Source organism: Antedon mediterranea, chromosome 6 (assembly GCF_964355755.1).
Source record: "Antedon mediterranea chromosome 6, ecAntMedi1.1, whole genome shotgun sequence".
In the NCBI taxonomy this organism is placed as follows: domain Eukaryota; kingdom Metazoa; phylum Echinodermata; class Crinoidea; order Comatulida; family Antedonidae; genus Antedon; species Antedon mediterranea.
The window spans coordinates 10026576-10051790 of NC_092675.1; the positions used below are offsets into that span (position 1 = coordinate 10026576).

Genomic DNA, 25215 nt, shown 5'->3' on the forward strand with positions numbered 1-25215 from the left:
CTTTCACATCGAGCACGAATTCGGTTATCAGTTGTAAAGCGAGGTTATTCATGCTCACTTCTGATTCTGATTTCAGAAAACAATTGGATTCTTGATCCATCGAGTCCGAATTGGGTACGAATTTGGATGAATGATCCTATGCTTTATTACAAAATTTTTCTCAGGGCACCAGTCCGAATCCGGGCATGGTGTGAATTCAGGAGTTTTTTTGCCAGTACAAAACAAATTCAGATTTATTGTTTCTTTCAGAAATGAATTATCTTAATACACTTCATGTGCACATTTACCTACCAATCCTGACTTGAGGCCCATGTTCAATTCTGACCTAGTGCCAGGGTTATAACTCACTGTCAACTTTTTGTAAACCGCTCCCTAAGCCCCAAGTGTGACATTTTAAATAGCTGTATATATTTCTGTATATCCTTAAGTTAGAATATCCAAGCTATATAATAAATTAATAATTTCATATTTTATCTGTTGTATACATTGTTGTATATAGATATTTTACCATTAATATTTTGATTGATTTATTATTATTGTTGTTTTATATTTTAGATCCTGATTGAACAGATGAATAAGACGAGGTAATATTATTCTTCATTTGGCTAGATGTTGTTTATTAATCCTTTTGCTATTAGAACCAGTAGTCGGATTGTTTCAGTTTTACAGGACACCGGTTTAAACCGCTGTATATTAAAACAAATATTCTTTTCAAGCAATAAATAATGTATATGTATGTTGTTGAATTAGGTAAGATGCTATTTATTTTCTTCTCTTTTAAAATACTTTCCTCAGAGGTATGTTATATATATATATAAATATCATTCAGCTTATAGGAAAACAAATCTATTTATATCAGACAGGTACAATAAACTATGTTCAATATAATTATGAAATATTACATTACATTTTTATATTTTTTCATATAGTTGAATTCATTGCAATAATTGAATAACAATGTTTAGATATAATAAAATTTAAATATAATAAAATTATTATTAAATTAATTTTTAATATTAATTAAATATCTAGCAGTAACTATATCACTTTAAAAAAAATTTTGAGATGATCAATTTTATAGAAAACAAATTAAATTTAGATATAATTATAAGCCAAAGTATTGTAAGTTTATATAGAATATTAAATTGTAAATCTCAAGAAATGCCATCATTTCATAAAGAAATTAATAAATTGTAAAATAATTTAAAATAACTTACACAAATTAAATAAAAAAAAAAATCAGTAAATTTTTATAATAAATAAATGATATGAAGAATAGACTTTATATACAGTTATATTTAAAAATAGTTTTACAATTATTAGTTTGTTTTCTTGCACATTTATAACAATTCAATTTGAAGCTCTAGTTTGACAGAAAAAGTTTGATTTTGTGCCCAAATATGGTAGTGATATGACATCATGGCCATTATGAGAACATGATATTTTTTGTCACATTGAGTTTGATAGTGTAGACAGGGCTTAAGCTTCAATATGATGAATTCTTTGTGAATTATCAAATACATTATTTATAAATTTATAGTAAACAGCTCAGTATTCATGCCATTTAAAAAAAAATGGTTATATTTTGTAAAGTCTTCCTGCTAATTTGTTAGTTTTATATTTCTAAATAACCAAATAAGGCTGATATATTTCCGCTTAAGTTATTTTATGCTTCCTTATAATAATGTAGATAATGCAATTACTTATAGATATTTTTATTTTGCTATGTTAATGTTGTTTTAGTAGTGATATATTGGCTAAATTATCCCTGCTATAAATTATTGTAGTTTGTTGACGTGTTTCACTTGTGCTATGCATAGTCTCCATTATCCTCTGTCAGGTTTTTGAGTAGCCTTTTAATATATAATTTTTAATTTCTTTGTTTACACATTTTTAAAAAATCACTTTAATCCAGATATGCCACCTAAATACATTTTGTAAAAATTATTTAATTATTATGTCAACTATTTTATTTGTTATTGACATTAGTAATTTAAAGATAACAGTAAATTAAAAAAACTTTAATATATTTAGTATCGCTGTATGTTTGTGTAGTTAAAATCGGTTAAAGTTTCAATACAGTATGTTTTTGCACCTATATAGTTGTTTTTTATTTAATAAATGTTAATTATATTGTTTTGAAAGGAAAATGTATGTCCAGTGTTTAGATATATTTTTGAACTAATTACGCACATTTTAACAAAAAGTGAGGAACTCTAAAGCGCCCTGCAATAGTACTAAATTGAAACCGTGACTATTTTGAGGATTAAATAATTATGAGAATATGTTAATGATGATAAGTTATCATTGAGTTTAGGAAAGATAATGTGATTAATACATTGACTTTCCATATTTACAATATACAATGTATTTTAATGATAGATTGAAACAAATTATTTAGACATTTTTGTTAAGTTGGTTTTGAAAATAACATGTAGTTAATGCATTGATTTTATGATTTCTAATTACTGTACACTTAAATATAATTATAATCCACCTATGAATTATATGGATTTAGATATTGGATTAATATTTATGATTTAGTTTTAAAGATGATTTTAATGTCAAGTAGATTGGATTTGGTTTGTGTGGTAGAAAGATGTAATTTAATGATAGTTACCACGATTAGTTGGCGGTTTATTTTAACATAAAGATTTGACAAAATATAGTAATTCATTTTTTGAGATTTCTTAAAATTGATTGAGAAACACATACATATTAACATAAATTAGGGAATTGTAATAATAAATTTCAAGACTCTTTGGATAAAATTTAAAAAACTTTATATTACAAAACATCAGCGTGTATATAAGATTTATAATGCATTTTCAGAGTATTGCGTAGATATTATTATTATTAATATATCTTGATTTAACTATTAACATTAATTTATTTATTTAATTAAGAAGGAGTGTTGTTTATATTGGCGTGTATAGCACTGAGACTGCGCAGTTAATCACATTATTGTTGTATGCACTGCCGTTCTTAGACATTAAAGTGACACATTTTGCAACTTACTATTTTAGTTGTATCATGTTTGTTTGTATTTATTAATCAACCCGTAGTCCTTTAAGCCGTGTTACGCAGCCAATAAAAGCCGATAATTAACCGATAAAGTTCCTGTGGAAACGGGGTTTAACCGATATTCCGCTGGAGAAAAATTAACCAATAATTATCTCATTCAAATCAGATAATTATCGGATAAATCCTTGCGTTGTGGGCTACTCATTTCTAAATCATCACCAAGTCCTTTTATACAGTAGTTTCAGTGTGACACGAAATTTTGAACTATCGTTATCTATATCGTTATCGTTTGTTTTTGCCAATTTTAACACCCGTCCCTAACATTACGGTTTACCCCAAACTGTTGGAAGTTTCTTCCAAATTACTAAAGAGCAAAATTCATAAAGGGCTGAAATTCATAATCGCTGGAATCACCTCGTTAAAGAAAACGGAAATATGTCTAGTTAAATTGACAACAATACAATTCTCTAAACGTCAAGAAACCGGTACCGGTACAGTACCAGCTGCACCATTGCTTTGGTATATTCCAAATTATGACATGAACAAGTTTGATGTGACAATAACTTTTAATTTGAGGACTAAATGTATGTTTCACAGCACATTAAGATTTACGAATTCAACAGATGTTTCGAAATGTGAACGGCTTCCAATCAACTTTATTCATGTCAGCTGTCATGTTGTTTTCACATATATATCAGATCAGCTTTTCACAAAAACTCTGAACATATCACATTATAAAGCTTGGTTCCCACTAGGAAGCAACGTAAAGACGTAGACGCAACGCAAACAAGTTGACCAATGACAAGCGCGACAGTTCGAATAATCCATCGCATGTGATTGGTCAAATCCATTACGTTGCTACGTCGTTGTGTTGCGTCTGTAGGCCTAGTGGGAACCACGCATTGGGCATTCCACCGTCTTTGAAGTTGTCTGTTTCTTGTTTATAGTCCCATACTAGTAAAATTCACAACAAAATAAGCATCAGACAACATTATACCTTTCCGACATTTTTATTGCATATATTTTTTTAATTTCAAGATATGAAATCAAAATGACACTGTGTAAAAATGATAAATTATCGTTATTATTTTATCCAGTCTCCATTATAGGCTATCGACACCTAGTATTTCCCCGGATTCTATGACGTCGTGTGAATTTTACTGATGCCATTCTTCTCTTGTGTAATAATTACATTGCTTTTCTGTGATTAACAAAATGGAGGCCAAAACTACACATCAACATCCAAAATCTAGGCAGATACACCAATCGATTTCTACTCAACATCCACTCCATTTGAATGATTTATTAGTAGGCCTAATGCCTACTATAATGAACAGTTGATTCCAGCATTGCATTGTTCAGTACACTTTTCCTTTTCTTTATAATGTTTTTTTTTCCATACCTTTTCCTTTGATAAATCAGATAACTGTTCATTTTGTCACGGATACATTATTAAATCCAGTTCTTACAATAATTTAGATTCTTTTATACTAGAGAATGTGCTTATAAAAGTTTCTTTTTACAATTTTTATCGAACGAGTCACCATCATTTTGAAATTCCAACATTTGTCTATAAAACTACATGATTAACTAATCAATTTATACGGCTAATTTTCAAGATCCGCAAAAACACGATAGACATATAATAATGTATATCAAGTTGTCTCTTTTTATCATTTACCAACACAATTTTTAGTTGGTTAAATAGTTTAAATACATATCTTTTTCATATTTTATTGCATTTAACAACATGCCGAAATAATGGATATAATTGGGTTATTTTGTTGTCACCAAACCGGATTTTGATTTGGGAATTCATAATTTAATTTTGCAAGAACATGATGCTGACCTCCATTAGATCAAAGGTTTTATGTTTGGTTGCGACACGATCAGTTCCACGCCCCTAAACAGAAACCGGATAATAATGATACTTGAAACTGTAAGCGTATAGTATGAATTTGTCACAGCCAATCCTAAGATCAAAGGACTGTTAAAAGTTCCTATCTTGGCAAGGTGAGCTCAGTTGTTGTTAGATTGCCTTGTTGTCACTAAAATAGTGTGAATTTTGATGTCTTTTCCGTTGGAATAATGTCTTTTGTTATCATCAAATAAAATGTTTAATCATTGCTTTGTGAAAGTTTAATTTTGATATCATATTTGAAATATAAAAACACACTAATGTTTATTTCTAATCTGCAAATTCCATAACCAACGTCTATACTATCAATTAAAAAAAAACGTTTATAAATCTTCACTTTGTGGTAGCCACATTTTCGGACCTTTTACCGGACGAATTTTTAACGCAGATTGGTTGTGTCGACTGATTCTCGGAGATGTAGAGTGTTGCTCAAATTGAACTCTTCTGCTACGTACTGCCGTAGAAGGAATGATCTCCTCTTCTTCTTCCTCCTCGTAATAATCTTGAACCCATGATTTGGGTCTTGCGTTAAAGTCGCTTAGTTTTTCTTGCCTTGCCTTCTTCGTAGAGATTCGGAATTCACTTTTTGGCAACTGTGTATCAAGAATTCCAAGATCGAACGCGTCTTCTGAGCATTCTGAGCTATTCGCCCAGCCGGTTGGCGCACGGTTGTAGTTCATTTTGAACGGCTCAACTTCTCGATGAAACCGTTTTAGACGTTCAGAATCACCTTTCCAAGATTTGGTAGAACGAGGCCGAAATCCATTGGTGTAACTGTAATCGACTTGTTCTATTGATCTTTCTTGACTTCGTTGTTGAACTTTCCTAGGAATGCGTGGACTTGTGACGTTTTGGAATTTTCTTGTAGCGGGTTCCTCGTAGGTTTTATCAGCAGAGATGGTTACTTCTCTGAAGGTTTCTTCCCATGGTGAATAATTCCTAACTTGCTTTTTCTTAAAGACTTTGTCGTCATCGACAACGTGTTGATCTGTATGTTCACGAGCACGCACAAACATTTCCGCCGCTCGACTCCCGCGTTTTCCCGTAATTAGCTCTTTACTTTGAATTTTAGGCCTAGACGGCGAAACCGTCCGCCGTTTCGGGCGGTCTTCTTCAGCCATGTGTTGGGGATTCACGTAATAATCCTTCGATTGACTAGTGTGTCGCACCGGCTTCGGTTCGTATTGTTTAAACTTTTGTGATTCAGGAGCATATTGTAATTCATTGTGAGGAATTTCATACCCTGCCTGTTGTTTCATATACATCATTCGTCCTTTTGAAGCAGGATAGCCTGTCAACTCGTACATGCTTACACCGTATTCCTCAGCGTATGGTTTCCACATCTTAATAAAACAAAAGTTGTCAACTCAATACTCAAATTATTTTCTCATTTGTACGAAATAATAAAGTCACATTGACAGCAACGTTAAAACGCGTCAGTAAAGCCGCCTTGATTAAATCGTTTCTTTATTTTTTACTGACCACGATAGTGTATATTTCCACGTAGTGTCCATATATAAATTTCAGTCAATAACGCCTATAAAGTCGAATCACAGTTTGTTCATAAAGTTTAACAGCTGTCCAACTGCGATGCTGTAACGTATATTGCGTTAGGACGTCATCAGACACGTGTACGCCTCAGGGGCATGCGTTTTACCTGTTCTGACTTCTCTCCCTATGGATAAAATTAAATGAAATCATAACATAATACAGTAGGTTGTTTAACGTTAAAGTACTTAGTACTTTGCCCCAGTAGGATCAAGCTAGGATTACGATAAGTTTACATACTGACAAACTGAAACAATACTGGATTCGACCTAGACCAGTCAGTGCTCATACAAATTATTAAATTAATGTTGAATTTTTGGTTTACTCCAAATACCTATCAATAATTTTACTGTATAGTTCATTGATTTTTTTCTGTTATCTTGTTGTGAATATGATTTGAAATGCAATAAGTTCAATAATTTATATTTTGCCATGCAATATTATAATTTTACTTATAAGCTCATAGTTTCTAAAACGTCTGTTTCTGATTGGACGTGTTTTATCGCATTTGTGCTTTTCTAGTCCAGAATGGCTTTACATTAAAAGCTGTATGATCCTGAATAGAGATCAAACCATCATCAAACTGATTAAACAAATTAATATTTCCCAAAAGAGATTTAAAACAGACTTTCTGCTTGTTTTACCGATGGTAAACAATTCGTTCCATTTCCATTTATTCATTAAGCGATTAAATAGTCTCCAATACATAGGCCTAACGGTATATTTTTTATTAAATAGTCTCCAATACATAGGCCTAACGGTATATTTTTTAATAAATAGTCTCCAATACATAGGCCTAACGGTATATTTTTTATTAAATAGTCTCCAATACATAGGCCTAACGGTATATTTTTTATTAAATAGCGTACACAAATTAAATAAAGAGAAAACCTTTTGAAATGACTGAGGGTTTTTTTTTTTTTAATGTTAGTTATAAACTTAAATATATATTGTCCCAATACCCCCACCATTCGCTTAAAGTGACTATGCCATTTTAATGCCACATAGGCCTATTAGTTATTCGCTTTGACAAAAAAAATGGATTGGACACAAAATTATTTAGGTCTACCTAATGTTGTTTTGGTTGTATTTAACCGTTTATTTTGTCTTTTTATAAGTGAAAACATATTTTTTACAGTTTTTTTTCTCGAAAGTGATTAACTTTAAAACTGCGAATAGCAACATTGTCACATTGGTTCACGCATTAGACACATGCGTAACATAACACACACGTTCACTGTACATTTGAACTTGGTACCGTACACCTTTGTGGGAACATTGCGTCTTGAAGGTCATTTACGATTATTCTATATTAAAAAGTTTAAAAACGAATATTTAATCTGAACGATGAATATAGAAAACAAACAATGACAATAAATGAATTAAAAAAAAAAATAAAAAGGAACATCTCCGGTGGGACTCGAACCCACAACCTTTGAATACCATCACATTGCACATTAGAAGTCCAACGCGCTATCCATTGCGCCACGGAGACATCTGAATGTCATACATATGTTTGTTGTTTCATAGATACTTTTTAACAATTAATTAATTATTAACGATAATGGAACGTGTATCCTAATCTTACGTATCCGTAAAAAACTCAAAACGGTGTGTTTAAAATACAGAATAGGCCTATAGCAAATAAAAACGCGTGATTTGAGAAACCCAGACAAGATAATAATCTTGTTAAAAGTCCACTGTGTCCTTTAATACTGACACAACTGGACACACCAGGGGTAAAAAGACCCTTCTGATGATGAAAATTAAATTTACGCCAACCCTATTTGAATACTGCGACTTATTCATAGCCTAACTGTACATAATGATGAGTCGTATATGCATATAATGTGAAACATTTTGTATCAGATTGAATTATAATTTTACAGTGAGTATTAGTAACAGGTTCCCACGATAAACTTATAAATAAGTCTACTTTTTATTTATATTTTCGTGTTTATACATATCGTTTGTCATTCCACCAATTATAAAAAATTGAAATAGGCCCATCTTTATATAAACGCTTATTCTTGAATAATATGTGATTTATTTTTTAATTTAAACTACTAGTGCGCACATTAATGTATAATAAAGATAACCCAAGTGTTTGCTTATTATCGCATAATGTGTAGTATTATTATAATCATCAAATACACGATAATTGTTTTAATTTTGAGAACTACCGTATCTTAACCTATACCGGTAGGCTACATTGTTACCGTACTTCTTATATCACTCGCAGTCGCACGAAATAAAAAAATCATATTTCCTTCAATTATGGCTAAATCAACAAGACAATTTTTCTAAATCCCTGTCAGGTAATTTATGAATAACCATAAAACTTACCTTCTGTTTTGCCTGTAAAAACGTCTAAAATACAGCCGCCTTTTTATTCTGAAGTGACAAGCAGTCCGGTTGGATCCGTCAACGTTAAATTCCCAGGCAAGTCTGTTGCATTCTACCCAGGCCTCAGCTCGATCGCTCGACAGATAATTTATTCATCATGGATCCATATTTGGAGGTGAAGAGGTGACATGTGCCCAGTCCGTCTCACTGAGAGGTACATTTATTTTCAATGAAAAGACTCATTAATAGCGAATACAATTGTTAGTATATCGGGTACTTAATATTTATAGAATGGTGTTCTGGTGTGAACCTAGGCCAAAACGAAATTTAAATTCCCAATTTGTGGGAATCGGTATCTAGAGGCTATATGTATCCCTTGTATCCACTTAGTGATGTAGTCCTATTGTAATGTAAACATAACATTCATTTTCCCGGCCAAATTTTGACCTTTATTTTTTGACATAAAGTGTTCAATTATATACTAGATCACGATGCTACGTATAAAAATATAGGAATATTACCGCATAATAATTGAATTAAGCTCGTATTTTAGGTGATTTAGCAAAAAAAAATCTTCGACATAAAACGCTTAATTACCATATAAGACGATGATAACACAATATATGGTTTTATAAGATGATGATTTCAATGTACGCGCAATATACAAATATTAGACCATAAGATGTTTTATTATTAAAACAAGAATGATTTAACAATGGTTTGTTAAAATATTTATTTATTGCAGTTCAAAGGCAAACTCAAAATGAACATTCAATTCTAAAAATGATGATTTAAAAAAAAACTAGGTCTATAGATAATAATTTTGGTGAATTACAATAAAAACTCTTTGTAAAAGCTACAACAGAAAAAGATATTCTTAACGAATTCGATCGGAAATTATTTAAAAAAAAGCTTTAATTTAATTAATAGCATTTCAACATGTTTAAATTGACGTATGGTGTTGTATTGTTTACTAGAATAAAATTATCCAGATTCAATATTGTTCTCTCCACCGCACTTTCTATAACGATTGTTTTACAATTATTATCATTATGAGTATTATTAAAGTAACCTACATTTTAAATGTTGCCTAATTTAAATAATTTTTATTCATTATATTATTTCCAAGAAAAATACAATACCATATCATGATTGTATGTACTGACTACTCTGGCAAACACACGAATACAACTTCCGTCCTTCAAAGTATCTCATCAAAAAAATACCTTCTTTACATCCAAAATACCATCATCATGTAAAAATAACTTTCTTTCAAAAAATATGACTTAATTTATTAGTGAAAACTAAGCTGACGGCATTATTCTCAACTAGACTCGTACACACGACCTATATCCACAATGTAATTACGTCATAGAAAGACTAATAAGAGAATATACACATAAACAATCATCAAAATACGTAAAATTAGTACATTATATTTCACATAAAAATAACAAATAAGGCTAAAAATAACAAGAAGTGACTGAAGTTGTTCAGAACATAAATAAGCAAGATTAATTGATCACACTCCTGTTTTGACGGTTATCACTATTTTTAATTTCATAGATACCGTGGTTAAAATACATTTCTATTTAGTTTCACATTTCAAAATATATTCGCATGATTAGACGCAAAATATATTGAAAACAACATAGGCATATTTGGCCAAACGAATTATTTATTGTTATTTACTCGAAAACAAAAGTTATCTAAAGTTTCGCCATCGCATATTAGAACAAAATAATTCTAAATGCCCGATAATGCTAGAACCAAGATAAAACCATCAGCTCCTCATTACAATTTTTTTGATTGATTTAGTTCCTTTCAAAAATTATTTCAGAAATGTAGTATAGATACGACTGCTAACAGACATTATAGATACACATTCCTAGTTACCTGATTCTGAAATCAAATAAACGCAGGTTCTACGATCTTTTAACACACATATTAGCCTATTATAATTATTTTAATGAAATACCGCAGATGAAATACAACAGAATATTTAAAAATATCTTTGTTAATATTATTATTAAGTTATTGAACGACGATTCGATTTATATCAAGACAGATAGATCAAAGTCACATGGCACATAAAAAGTAATTTGTAGGCTTTAGTTATATTGTAGGACTATGGCTAGTAATTTATTCTAATAACACTGCTGAGTATGGGTATAGAACCAAACATCAGCCACATAATAACCTAGTTAGGCCTAATATTAACAATTATCTAATACAAAGGTCTTCGTGTTTTTTTTTCTGAGTACACGTGAAGAATCTGTCTCTTTATTTTTTTTTACCGTTTTGAATGTGTTAATAATAATTCCTTCAACTTACATTATTTCCTAATGAGAATTCTAGACATATATTATATAATATATATAGTATTACAGATCGTCGCTTTCCACAATAACTGCGGACGTTGGACTGGAGTAGTCCCTTGTAGGTGAGTCGTGTTGGGTGGGAGATCGGAAACCTCTGGGTTTAGAATTAAAATTAGGTACCTTGTGTGGAACAGTGGGAAGACCCGCATTTGGCTTGAATTCATTAGTTATCGAAGACTCTGATAAGGGTGGGGAAATTATACCTGGTGTACTGTCTGGGGACGTCCAAGACCTAGGATTTGGACGAAAGTTAATTCGTGATGAGCCTGGACTAGCATTGACGTCGTTGTGCGTATTTCTGGCGTCAAATTTTGGCTGAAATCGTGGAGGTAATTCACCATTTGTCGTCGGTTTATCTGTCGATACTTCATCTGCTTTGAATGTCGGCCTTGCAACAGTGTAACCGGACTTCTTCGGCCTAAAATCTGGCACGATTGTAGACGACTGCATCCAGGAAGCCGGTGGTTTAGGTTTTTCAAATTTCTTAGTGAATTCAATAGGTTTAGTGCTTGTGTTTAAATAATCAAACGCGGCGTCCACCCTGCCTTTAGGATCTTGTGAAGCAGCTTCCCAGGGGGTTATTTTTGGTTTACTAACTGGAGCTGTTTTGCCCTGCATAGCAATAAATTCCAAGGATACATTGAGTGGTTCATCGCGTTCTGATTTCTTGAGCACAACTTGCGGTGCCGTCATCGTCGGCTTCTCAGGCACCACATACTTTTCAGATCGCTTTCGCCGTTTTTCAAACATTTGAGCACCGCGTCCTGTTTGTGACGTCAAATCCTGCACAAGAATGTTACATCGTTCTGGCGGAAGTAAGTCGTGTCTACACTTCTCTTTATCCTTCAAGTTGACATTGAAGTCAATAGGTTCTATAATTAATTTACGCACTGGGGGTAATTCGGGAGGGGGTAACGGTATAAATCCAGGAGGAAACATTGATACGCCACCTGAAGGGCCTGTGGTTGTCACTTCTTCAAATACCTCTGTTGTGGTGGTCACCGTTTCGTCAGGTCCTTGTCCAACACTTTCTAATGTCCATTTGGCACTTCTTTTTCGCCGCTTTGCGAACATTCTAGCTCCTTTTGTGTTCTTATTGGTCGGGAATAATAATAGATCAGAAATCGTTTTGCAGGCTTTACGGACATCTTCCGGATGTACGTCTGCGTCGACGGAGACTTGAGCTAAAATATTTGAGTATTGAAAATTTTATTAATATTAATAATCTGAATTACCGTCTGTATTATTTTATTAATCAAATATCATTAAAAACCACTCCACATTCACAGTGTAATGACATTAACCATAGGCCTACTGAGTCCTTAGTGTCGTAATGATCTAAATCGTCATCATAATCATCTCTGCATCAACATCATTAGGCCTACAATCATGATAATCATAATTAAACTCTGTAATCTTCATCATTCATCCAACATAAACAACAAATAAGTAATGTTGGGTTTCAACAAATAAACAATCATCATCATGAGAGATAATATTGATTGATCAACTAACTTTTAATTTCCTTAGGATTCACTGGAATTCCTGCTTGTAAATTGCGCAGAATAACACTCGGGTCGTTAATCTTATCGTCTCCGTTTTTCAAACTAGCCGACTCTGGGAGTGGGGGAGTGGGTGGGGCTGGTGGGATGGGTGAAGTGTTTTCTATGTCATTCTCAGTATCAAGTGTCATTAGAGTTGCATCCCCAGGCGCTGCAAAGCTGATCTCGATGGTATTAGGCTTGTGAACGATTGGCGTAGTCCATGTGTTAGTTTCCACATTGTTCATTTTGATTTCTATAAAATAAAATTTCAAAAAAAGTATAAGCCTAATGTTAAAAGTAGATAATGGTTGTTGGGTTATTTGTTATTTATATGAACTTAAACTCTCTTTTAATTCGTGATTTCTTTAATGTTAACAGCATTTTACAATTTTTTTAGACGTGACGTGGTCATAGCCTAATGTACTTAAATAAATATAGGCCTAAGTCATTACAGTAGTACAGGGAGACCGGGGGCGCTTTGAAACAGGGTCGATAATTTTCGATACGAACAAATTGGCCGAAATCTATTTACCAAGTAGGCCTATCAGCGAATTTCGATTATTAATTCAAGAAATATCCCTATTTATTAATTTTAACACCTGAAAGTAATTATTAGTGACGTCACTTGATTATAAACAACTAGTGTTTACTATTTTTTTTTAGTGTTTCAATGTACCCCATGTATATTTTATAACACAATGTCCTGTGTTTTTTCATTATTTTAGTCATTTTAGGACTTAGGCCTAACATTTTGTATTATTAATTATATTTTATCAGTATTGTTAGATCCATATTATTTGATGATTTGCTAGCATTATTATAGTTTATATGTTTAAGCATATATACTGATTGCCGTTTCAATGCACCCCGGGATATTTTGGAAGTTTCAAGACAATTTTTTTCAGAATTATTATCAAAAACACAAAATTTGTTTCAAAGCGCCTAGCCTCTGTCTCCCCTAATAGCAATCTCATTTTATTGAGAAACTTCATTCTCCCCAAGCCCTATTCCACAACCCACCAAAAATAAACAAAGAAAAAAAAACAACAGGCAAGTATTGAGAACAATGAGGATCAACCATGGACCTATGGATCAACCTTTGTACTAATGATTGATAGTAGGCATACTGTATAACTCATTCTAAATTATCTCCAGATTACAGAGGGCGTCCTTTAACCAATTATATTTGTGCACCACTTTATTGATTACAAACTTCTAATCACATTACGAATTAATATTTTAGTAAAACTGCAATGAATTTATTTGGAAAATTTTAAAAATGAAGCAGCAACAGTCAAAAAAACAATATAAGAGTCCATCAAAAGAACTAGTTTGTTTAATGCTATTCACAAATCAGTTCGTCTCCGTGGCGCAATGGATAGCGCGTTGGACTTCTAATGTTTAACAGCTGGCATTCAAAGGTTGCGGGTTCGAATCCCGCCGGAGATGTTCTTTTTTTTTTTTTTTTTTTTTTTAAACTCTATTTTTTAAAACTTTAGATTAAATAACAACTACTTTATGTTTTACAAATTTTGTTTTCTATTTATATTTTTCGTTTTGAGTTTTTTTTTTTGGTACATAAAAAATTATTTCCGTCACAAGAAACATGCAATAAAAAAGAGGGCGCTATTTATATTCAATCCCGAGCCATAATATCCATGGCTCTGATTCGATCATCTTCCTTCAGTCACCAGGATAATAAATCAAAGTTGAGCATTAAAAAAAAACCAACATTATACCGGTATTCTATATTAAACTTTAAGCTGTGTGACATAAAAATGTAAAGTGTAACAATGACGAAGTCGATGAAATTATTCATACATAAATACAGTGTGTATTGTTGATGTAAAGACACAGATACAGTATATTAATAACACAACAGGCCTATTTTATAATTTGTTTTATGCGAAATAACGGTAAAAGAAATAGAATAGGAAAACGAACGTCTAAAACAACATTATTATTTTACCTTTTAAAACTGTATTTTCATTGGATATAGGTGGCGTCCACGTCCTTGCGACAGGTGCCGATACAGGTGTAGTAGTAGCCGCTGGCGACCAGACTTGATTAACTACCCCATTTTGTAGATTGTTTGTTACAGTAAACTGTTTTTTGGGAGAAAGATGTATTCCAACGTCTGGACAGTCATCGTTAGTCCGGCGAACGCGTGACGTGGTTGTAGTGGTAGTTTTCTTGTAACTAGTCATCACTTGGGGCTGGTCGGCATCGCTTGATTGCTGTTTGTGTGGGGTTGCTGACCAGAGTGGTGCTTTTATCCCCGGGACTATTGTAGAAGGTTGGAAACGTATACTATGGAATCCTGTATTGGAGTGACAGCCAGAAAAAGAGAAAGAGAGAAAACCGTCACGATCTCAGTTAAATTAAATTGCCATGCTGAGTTGTTACAATAATCGTTTATTTTTCCACAAACAACAGCAAACCCTCTCTTCATCATCCACCCACACCCTCGACATTTTTATTACTCGACGTCTTAGGCAAAAATCATGAATAATTCATCAGATAAATTATGGGAAGAATTATGACATTATAGGGAGACGTCGAATCCCGGTCGTCAGCCTACCTTTAGGAGTTGAATTATTGGTCTGTGGTCTTCCGCCATAAAAACGTCGCTCCCCCGTACTTGTTTCTGCTGTTGATTGTTTGTTGTTAACGCCCTGCTGGTGTAGAGCTTTGGTTCTCGTCTGTTCTGTTTTCCCATCTTCGGTTTGGAGTTTCGTCACCGTGGTTTGTTTAACAGATGATGTATTAAGGCTTACTAAAATTAAACGAAAACTTTTATAATACAACAGTAGTTAGAAATAATATAATTAATACTATTTATATAGTCCGCACATGAATTAGAAAATAGCCTGATACTCCGACACAAGCTATAATAATAACGCACAATTAAATAAATGTGTCTTTACCGACATTGGAAATGGATATAATAATATATGAAACTTACCTGTCGAATTTATTTTGGGAGAAATCTCTATTTTTGCAGTCTTACGAACCGGTGAAGTGACAGGTTTTGCTGCCTCCGAGTCCAGAACGTTATTCTTCCTATCGAAAATACGATATAATTTCAACAACACGATTATAATTTTTTTGGCATATGTAAATAACTTTACAACAGGGTCTCGTGGCATTAATGTTAATAAGAATACTTGTTTAAATAATTTCAAATTTAACACTATCTTACCGTTTTACCTCTATGATTAGCATATCTGTAGCATTTTCCACGTGCGTCATCGCGTCGTCTCGTGACGCGTTTCCGACGGGTTTTCCGTTTATTTTTACGACTATGTCTCCTTCCTGGAGTTTCGCATTGTAAGCCTTGCTTCTTCTTCTGATCTACAAAGAATAAATATGTATACAGTAATTGATTGTATACAACTAATTTACCGTTCGGCTGGTATAACTTAGGTTCAACATAGTATTCAACAAGAAATTCTGGATTCGTAAAAATGGGGTTGATGATACCAGTCATCGAACTGTCAATTTACACCAAGAGAGTTGTATAGTTTTGGCGATATCTGAATAAAATAAAATTTCATTTAGTTTGGAAAAACTGCACAATGCCTTCTGTTCGATGTGTTTACACTCAATGTGGTGCTGTACACAACTAATCAGTGACCTGCAGCGACGCTGAAAAGAAGTGCATCAATTCATAAACAAACTTAAATTTTAATAGTGACCTTTTCATCTTTATTCAATCATAGTTGCTCACATTCTAGCAGTTCGACCTAATTTGAATGTATGATTCCAGACGAAATTTAACACACGGTAAGCGAAAGTGGTTCCAGTTTCCTAGAGAGAAGATGCTAAAACAACATCAATGATTGTATCTCTTCTTCTGGAAAGGGCCGAAGATGAGCCGACAAAACGACATATAGCGGCCTGCTGTGCGTATGCCTACAGGGAAAACATCCACAACCGACCAACTAGTCTAAATCAGTCTTTCTATTCAGTTATTAAGCAGGCAGTCAATACTCATGATACTAATCAACGAACAAATAGGCCTAATAGTAATCATATTAGAACTAATATTAAATATTAAAATAATATAAATAATAAATTCCATTTTACCATTGTTATGTTTTGTAACAAATCAAGTTCTTATGTTTTCATTTATTTTGTTTAAAAAATGCATGACATTTTGTTGATGCAAAACAACTTAAACCGGTTACATTATTAAAATTATGTTAGTCACGACACATTTCACCAGATTTAAAACTAACCAAATTAAGCTTAGTGACATTCACATTCTTGTATACGATTCGTCCATTTCGTTATAAAAGTAAAATAATAGCATTAATGCTATAGCGACGACTACCATCCCATTGCCTTATATGGTAATCGTTGGGCTAAAGTGTTACACGTAAGTCACTAATTCAATAATGTTAAAGGCTATGAACATTTGCTGGGAAATAATGCTATAATGGGATTTACAGTGAGACATTGTAATTCACCAGATATCATGTGTAACTAATTTCACTGAAGCGATCGGATCATTAAAAATATATAGGTGATTAGACAGTGACATATCCTAGTGAGTCGACGTGACCCCTACTAGTTGTTGATGAGAAATCTGGGCCTGTAGATCAAGTTCATCTTTTTAACAATCGGTTGGTTGTGATATCCGTTATTATTTCGAATGTATAAGTAAAACAACTCAAACTTCCATTTTATAGGAAAGAGGTGTCCTTTTCTATGCTTCTAACTACAATTTAATTAGAAAGTGATCATTGAATATACAACGTAACGCGGCACTGTGATTGATGAAACATGCTTTATTTTCTTATGGCATGGTAAATATTTTCATTTAAGGGATATAGGGTGATCTGTCTTTTAAGTGCTATTTCTATCAATATGACTGTCAATTTGTACTGTATATTCCGTCTACAGGAATAAAGTATAGAGAATACTTGAGTACGCGCACTGATATTCAATTATCATTAAGAAATTATTTAATGTTACATACAGTTATTACAGTTAAAAAGAAATTAGGAGACCATTAATTTATGATATATGATATATCAATGCAACATTAATTGACGATTCAACTTCTATTGATTAAGAACGTCATACGTGACGTCACAATTAAATCTAAAATAAAATGCAAGCATATTTTGTATTTATATGTATTTTGCACAGATGTCTATTTTCAAACCTCATCGTGAACAATAGTTTTTGACTAATGTACAACTATACATTTTTGAATGATTGAGTGATTTTAGATTTAAATTATGAACAAACAAAAATGATTCGTTGCATTGTAGGCCTATTGTATTCAATTTGTTAACAAGTGGAGACCTTACTAGTAAATAAAGTATAATATATAATACCGTCATCTGTCTTAAAATGTTGTTGAGTACAAAAAATTAAACCCATCTATTAATGATTTTGTAGTTAAAAATGGTTATGGTTGTTCGTCGTTTGAAATTGGGTTTTATAATTGGAACCAGGGTGACAAATAAATGGAAAAATAGGTCACATGATAAGTACAGGCTACCAAGTGTTGACATAACATAATGATCAGTAGGCTGCCATTAATGTCATATAAATATATGTAGGACTGAGGTGAAAAGAATAAAACCGAAATAAAAAACACAGCTGCAAGACAACCAATACATTAGTATGGAACGCTGAGTGAATCATATTAAGTTGCAATTGATCACTGGAATAAAAAATAAAAAGATATACTGTAATATAAACGCAATAAAAAATTATTATATTAACAAATGCCTAATTTGACTTGAAAACACGCTTGAGAATAAACTATACTAGCCCAGTTCCGCTTTTCTTAAAATTGGTAAAAAACAGTGTATAGGCCTATTAGTATAAAGTAGGTTACCAAATACTATACGGTTTGCTTGTGAGATCTTTAAAAATCTCTGTATGACGCCTACCACCTTGATGGCTTGTGGTCTTTGAAGAAACACATGGTATTTTGACTAAATTCTAGTCCAAAGAAAATGATGGCTTTATCGGGAAATCGTAATTGATGGAGTCATGACCGACGGGAAATTGTAAACAAACTAAATTGATTGAATAAGAAAGAACCGATTTGTTCCGGCAAAGATCACGAGCACACGCAGGCCTGGTACCGAGAGCCACCATGGCGTACAAGAACTTTTCGAATATGATTCGTCAAACTCTGCTTAAGTATGTTCTGCAACAACGTAACATGGCGGCTATCGGATTGCAAAAACATTAAGTTATGGTGATAGAATATATTATATAGAATACCTTGTGTTATATGATCTATAGTATAAGTTTTGATAAGTTGATTTAATTTCATACCATCTGTTTTTATAGAATGACAGTGCAGATGGAAAGAGAAATGGCTGGGTTCGTGAGCCAAAATAAAGGTTAGTCCCCAGAATGTACTCGTTTGGATGAGACGTAAAGTCGTCGGTCTAAAGTCACTCAACGACTGATTTTGTAATTGTTTTCCTATTCACTTTTACTCCAAAGCGGTCCGATTTTTGCTTGAATAAAGTTCAAGTGCTCCACACAGGGAGGCCATAAATCAAATGAACTTGCGGTCGTTCCTCTTGAAGATAATTTCTTATAATTAATAATTTTTAGTGTGATGGAATTCTTTGAGCAACAACATAATGCCATCATGCTAAAATACAATAAATACGTCTAATTTCATACAGTGTACATTGTCTGATATTGACCTAGAAATCAAATAACGTTTTAAAACTGAAATTAATAAATATAGTTATTCTTGTATAACATGAGGGAAGGTAAATTGATATTTATGGAGGGGTATTTACACCTCGACCACCAGTATAATTAATTACTGTATGCGATGAGTACGATGTTAGATACAGATATAGTATACAAAATATATCTTCAAAAATGATTAACGTACTTGGCTTCCAATCCCAAGGTCCCGGGTTCAATCCTGACGTGGTTGTAACTCACGACTCGTTCAACTCCACTCCCAAGCCTCAAATGAAATAGTGAATCCTGAAAGTAATTTCAGTTGTTCGATGTTGGATGATGCGTAAAAGAACCGATATTGATAACATAATGTGGCACAAAATAAGTAACCTAACGAGCAGATAATGCTTTTATTTAATAAAACAATTGCATTCACTATATCCACCTATTATACAATGAATGAAATTCACACTTGAAGTGACCATCCATTGAGGGATTTTCAGCTCCCAATCATCTGCTAGATCGATATGCTAGGCCTAACGGTTTTATCATTGTAATTATTACAATAAATTCCTCCATTGGTATGTGAGGTTCGACTATACACAATTATTGGAAATCGGTTATATTAGCGGCTTTTATGTTCATGATGGTATGCTTATGTACATACAGTACACTTGTTATTCGCCGTTGAGCTTGTGATCGGGTCGGCGACTTTACAATGTAATCATGCGATTAAACCATTATGGATTTTGTATACGTACAAGTGCAAAAATATCAATATTTATATAAACAACCAATTCTAAACCGCCTGATGATAAACTGAAAATGTATTAATTAATTTAAAACGATAAAGATAAGGAAATCTGTGAAAATGAGAAAAGGTCGTTTCAACTGAGATTCGAACCCGGACCCTTGCAACATTTGAAATGCTTTGAACAGATAGAAAAAATATCACCGGTTTAGTTATGAATTCAAATGATCACAGGCGTGGTAATCACCATGATCTGCAATTGTCAAATTTTACAACGTTAATTGTATATTCTATAATACCTCTATAGCAACTGAATAGACTGGTCCAATTCACTTTATTTATGTCTGTTACTTTAATTGAATTAATGTAGAGCGTAAAGGCCTACTTTATGATAGTGGAGGAAGAAGGGTTTATTTAAATTGACATGTTGTGTAAATAAGGTGTTATTAATTAAACCTAGGTCATCCCCAGGAGATGGGATCAGCCAAAATCTAGTTCTTTAGAACCATAATGCATGTCACGTTAAAAATTGCTGTGATGTCATATTGTTAGGAGAAACAAAATTGAGATGTGATTAGGCCACTTTGAAAGTTGACATTAATGTATCAAACGCTGTAAATGTGCAAGGATTAAACCGTTTGACTAGTATTAATCAAACACGACGAATGTCATAATATCATTATAAATAGCATTAATCAATGTAAAGCGATAAGCCGGCTAAATAACTATACTCTGGATGTTAGCAATAACATGTACGGTATATCATTACTTGACTCGAAAACAACACAGTTTGTAAATAATCCTACTTTACAATATTATAAAGTATATTACAGTACTACATTGAAGTATTTCTGTTTTATCGCAAGCTGAACCGGATTGGAGCTGACGTCACCCCTTTCAAACTCATAAAAATAATTAATTTAATAGAATGAATAAATGTAATTCTTTATGCTATATAATACAATACTCATTTCTCCAAATTATAAATTTAAAAAAATGTTTTCACCAAATGTATATATATATATATATATATATTTGTTATTATTTTATTAATTAGAGAGGCCTATGCGTTAAGTTAAATCTTGGACAAATAAATCTCTCGCGCTCTATCCCTGGCAGCCCAAGGGCGAAATCTGGCATGACGTCATAACTCGACATGGTCGAGGTGGCTGGGGTGATTACTTATTAATTGCTATTAGAAAAAAGTCTAGGCAAATGTATTTTGGATGATACCAGTCACAGGATCGAGTGGCGACAAAAACACAGCATATATGAAGATGAGCACTACAGCAATTAAATTATAATATATGATAAATTGTCAGCTGTCGCAGTTGACTTTGGAGCCTACACAGTATGTGCACAGAATAACTATCATGTGCTGGCACAACATAAAACGCTTAATACACACTGAATGATACCTAAATACATGGAGTTAACACGCGTGGATAATGTGAGTTTCACTGTTGTATAACGAAGTTGGGATGCCGAAAGTTACATTTTTGAAATGTCACAATATTACTCTATACCATTTTGTAGAAGTAAAGCATCTAGCGTACATTGTAAGAACATCAAACATAGTTCTTCTCGTGTAAAAAGCAATTAAAACTGGAGGTCCACTTTATAGTACCCAGATGTCTATCAGCCCCTGTCGTATTGTCAATGGAGGCTGCCGTGGGTGTATGACCTAATCTAACTTTCCTCAATTTAGGTTATATATTATCAGGAAAACAAACCAATGCATCTCAGTTTAGTTTCCCACTCCTCATAAGTTTCTAAAAGTCTAGGCAAATGTCCGGTTTGCATGATACCAGTCACATGCAAGTTTCTCCAGCACAAGTGTATTCTATGCCTACTTTCTTTACAACTGATTTTTATTATGAGGCCTACATTTGATATATCTTGTGACAATTGAATTGAACTACTGTATTTTAAAAGTCACATAAAACGAATTCCGATCCGGGTTCGTAAATTCATTTAGGCCTAACAATACAACTCATTACAACTATGTAAAGGATTGGCCTCTTGTAATATTGTATGTATTATTTTCTATGTTTGTTGTTTTAGCCAAAAAGTAATTAAAGCCGTTAGAAAGTTCTTTCCTATCTTAACCTTTAACATTTGTACAGCCACATTTTATTCTGTATATACGAATATCTTTATTTATGTATCTCAACATTCTTCAGTTTTCAAGTACTGTATAGGCCTATGTCATGTAGAACGACGTAGTATTAAGAATGTTAATGAGACAAGAACGCAATATGATACGCAACAAATGCAGACATTATGACGTACACATTGTATTTTACGCTACAATACAATACTGGTGTATTGAGGCTCACTAGTTCAATCCTCGTTATTTATTCCATTAAAAAAAATGGCCAACGCTAACAGTACAGTCACTCTCTTGTACGGTCCAGGTACACATTCTCCTTTTTTTATATTAGTGTATATTTCTAATGTGTAAACAATAAAATGTACATACACAAACATTGTATTCAATTAATTGCATGATATAACGTTCTCATCAACTGCACATGTTCGTTCATAGAGTATTACGCAGGTAGGCTAAGTTCTGTCTGTCAGGTCAGAACTTTTAATTTAAAACAGTTTGTTCTTGTCACGATTGAAAAATATTTCCAAAATTGTATCCGTGTGCTACTCATTTACAGTATTTAAATACACGGAAATTTGAATCAATTTTCTTGCAGGCCAGGTGTTGGTAGGAACTCAAAGATCACGTATTAATTATCCAATCATACTTTTACGCGGCACCACGCGTGGCTGGTTCGAAAGGTGACGACAAATTGACGTCACAATTTACAGTGCGTACTTTTAAAACTTCAAAATATTATGATTAAATGATAAACTCGTGTGGTATACTAAACAATAATGATTTTAAATAACGTTCAAGAAGGCTTTATTCTTTTTTTTTTTTGCGGTATGATGGTTTATCATTTATATGTTTAAAAGATTGAAAATGATACGATAAAAGTATAAACTGAAAGTACAGTGTAAGACCGGTTTGTATTCTGATAATGACGATCGATCAACACAGCTTTTTGGTTTAAAATACACACAATCTTATCAAGGATACTTGTATTGGACTATGACAAGAAATTGATTATTTGCAGTATCGTTGTTCTTTACTTCATAAAGTAAAGTATGGCTTAACTATTCCTGACTATATAAATAAAAGTAAATCATATCAAGCACAAATGAGGCCTAGATAACCAATCCAATTCTCATGGACGACGTATGCAATTACTAAATTTTAGGCCTAAATACAGGCACGTAGCCAATAACTTTCGGTAAATCTTTTGGGTTGAGGGGTGTGTGGGGATTGGCCCTTATTAGGCATGGAGGCTCGATGGGTGTCTCCGGGAAGGTTTAAATACACAAGAAGTCAACAACAAATGTCTATCAACCCATTTTAGCACGTATTTACAATAACCGCGCTAAATCCTAAAATATTATAACTTATTAAATATCGTTCCCCAAATAGGGTTCATATCACACGTCGATCTTAGTATTCATCAGTGAAATTTGCACTTGAGATGGTTTGCTAGCTATCTGGGCCTACTGTAATAGCTGGGGAAAATGCATGGAATTCCGATCATACTAACAATTGATACGTCATTGGCATGTGGTACCGTGACATAATGATAGTCGACAAACCATCTTTTTCATTCCTTGAAACAGCTGACCCTGTTTTTTTTTTTCAACATAAAAAAAACCAGACGGTTTATCAATATTTTATTACCGAACATGAAACCATAGAAACATCTGGTAGTTCCGCATCACTTACCTTTGAAATCATGAGTGGGGAATTTGTTCCAGCTCCCCCTTGCAATCTAAACCCCCACGGTGTACCTCCGGTAAGATTAGCACATATTACATCCTCGTTTACCATCTTTCTAGGCCTATTATACCGTTTGTTGACAAAATGGTAGCGGGTTCGAAACGTCGTTGGTCCTGTCAAACTTTATTTTCCTAGTGCGTGTTTATTGCTCCTGGTTTCGGCTTGGCGATTCCATTCTCATGTCACTCATGCAATTTGATGCTACCAACACACGCCTACCACAACATGACGTAATAATGAACTTTACAAAGCTAGAGGGCAGTCTTACATCTCATCTTTTAATGTCAAAGTTAAAAGCTGTTCATTTTTCAAAGTGCTTCTTTGTTAAATAATTGACCATCTCGAAACTTGCTATTTGGTTTAAAACAATTATTTAAAAACTAAAACTTAAAATATTCCATAAGCAAGCTTCTATCCAGACAACTTTAGACCTACTGATGCAACAAACCGCTCCTTGTTGATCTATTATATTATTTGAACAGTAAGTAAGGCATGCATGGTTATTAATTCGATAAATAAAGTATAATACAATTACAAATTGCAGGCATACATGCTCTTGAGGTGAATGGTTGATTTTTAGATGGGGTGATATTTTTAATGTTTCTCATAATCGTTTAGATTTTTAGATTCAATATACAAAATATAGGCTCTGGATGACAATATTATTATTATCAACGATGAATATAACTAAAATTACTATATTTAAAAAATATAGCTTACCAATGTACAACCAAGAAAATAATCCTCTCAGAGTAAGAAGCCATAGTTACATTCACTATACACATATACTATCACACTACTACATTATACAGTTATTTTTGTATCCCAATCGTGAAGACTAAAATACTGCAACTAAGCGATTGGATAATCAACAAGGTAGGGGCGTTCCTTAAGCACAGACCTATCACACGGCTACAAGACGACCCCTGTGAATGTGGAAATGGCACTGACGTACATGAGAGGGGTCGCGCAGGGAACACAAAGGCTTTATATCGGTTATGTTCCGACGACGATGGCTTATTATTATCCCATGCATTCCAGTGTTTTTAAGCTGAGTGTACCTCATTTTCTATTGTTAATGTGATATAAAGATATACTTTTATATTTAAGAAATTGACCTTTGTATCGGAATTTAAATAGGTTCACAAACTTGACCCAGAAAGTCC

General features: G+C 33.0%; 3 protein-coding genes and 2 non-coding genes across 21 annotated transcripts in view; 2 read left to right on the plus strand and 3 right to left on the minus strand.

Annotated features, from left to right (window-relative positions):
* The window catches only part of LOC140052593 (uncharacterized), a 115962-nt gene extending 112942 nt beyond the window's left edge, over positions 1-3020 (plus strand). For all 16 annotated transcript variants that reach the window (XM_072098213.1, XM_072098216.1, XM_072098215.1 and 13 more), the window contains one exon: positions 556-3020. In XM_072098213.1, coding sequence (XP_071954314.1) covers positions 556-566 — 11 coding nt within the window. In that variant the 3' untranslated portion in view covers positions 567-3020. The remainder of the gene's footprint in view (positions 1-555) is intronic.
* An 855-nt stretch (positions 3021-3875) lies between these two features.
* On the minus strand, positions 3876-9123 carry LOC140052165 (uncharacterized). The gene is made up of 2 exons (XM_072097602.1): positions 8837-9123; positions 3876-6617 (listed from the first exon to the last, which is right to left on the minus strand). Exon 2 carries the CDS (start codon positions 6283-6285, stop codon positions 5266-5268), a length of 1020 nt encoding a protein of 339 aa, XP_071953703.1. The 5' UTR covers positions 6286-6617; positions 8837-9123; the 3' UTR covers positions 3876-5265.
* Trnar-ucu (transfer RNA arginine (anticodon UCU)) lies at positions 7896-7985 on the minus strand. Its single transcript is given in 2 exon segments — positions 7896-7931; positions 7949-7985. It is a non-coding gene; the product is annotated as a tRNA-Arg (tRNA).
* Positions 9124-10256: 1133 nt separating the features above from the next.
* LOC140051527 (uncharacterized) lies at positions 10257-24881 on the minus strand. 2 transcript variants are annotated; one of them, XM_072096774.1, is made up of 7 exons: positions 24770-24881; positions 15964-16115; positions 15727-15824; positions 15343-15537; positions 14731-15081; positions 12733-13014; positions 10257-12401 (listed from the first exon to the last, which is right to left on the minus strand). In XM_072096774.1, the coding sequence occupies exons 2-7, from the start codon at positions 16011-16013 to the stop codon at positions 11221-11223; spliced, it is 2157 nt and encodes a 718-aa protein (XP_071952875.1). In that variant the 5' UTR covers positions 16014-16115; positions 24770-24881; the 3' UTR covers positions 10257-11220. The 2 variants fall into 2 exon arrangements, with proteins under 2 accessions (XP_071952875.1, XP_071952874.1); XM_072096773.1 differs by lacking the exon at positions 24770-24881 and adding an exon at positions 23996-24265.
* Trnar-ucu (transfer RNA arginine (anticodon UCU)) lies at positions 14122-14210 on the plus strand. The gene is given in 2 exon segments: positions 14122-14158; positions 14175-14210. It is a non-coding gene; the product is annotated as a tRNA-Arg (tRNA).
* Positions 24882-25215: the final 334 nt, after the last annotated feature.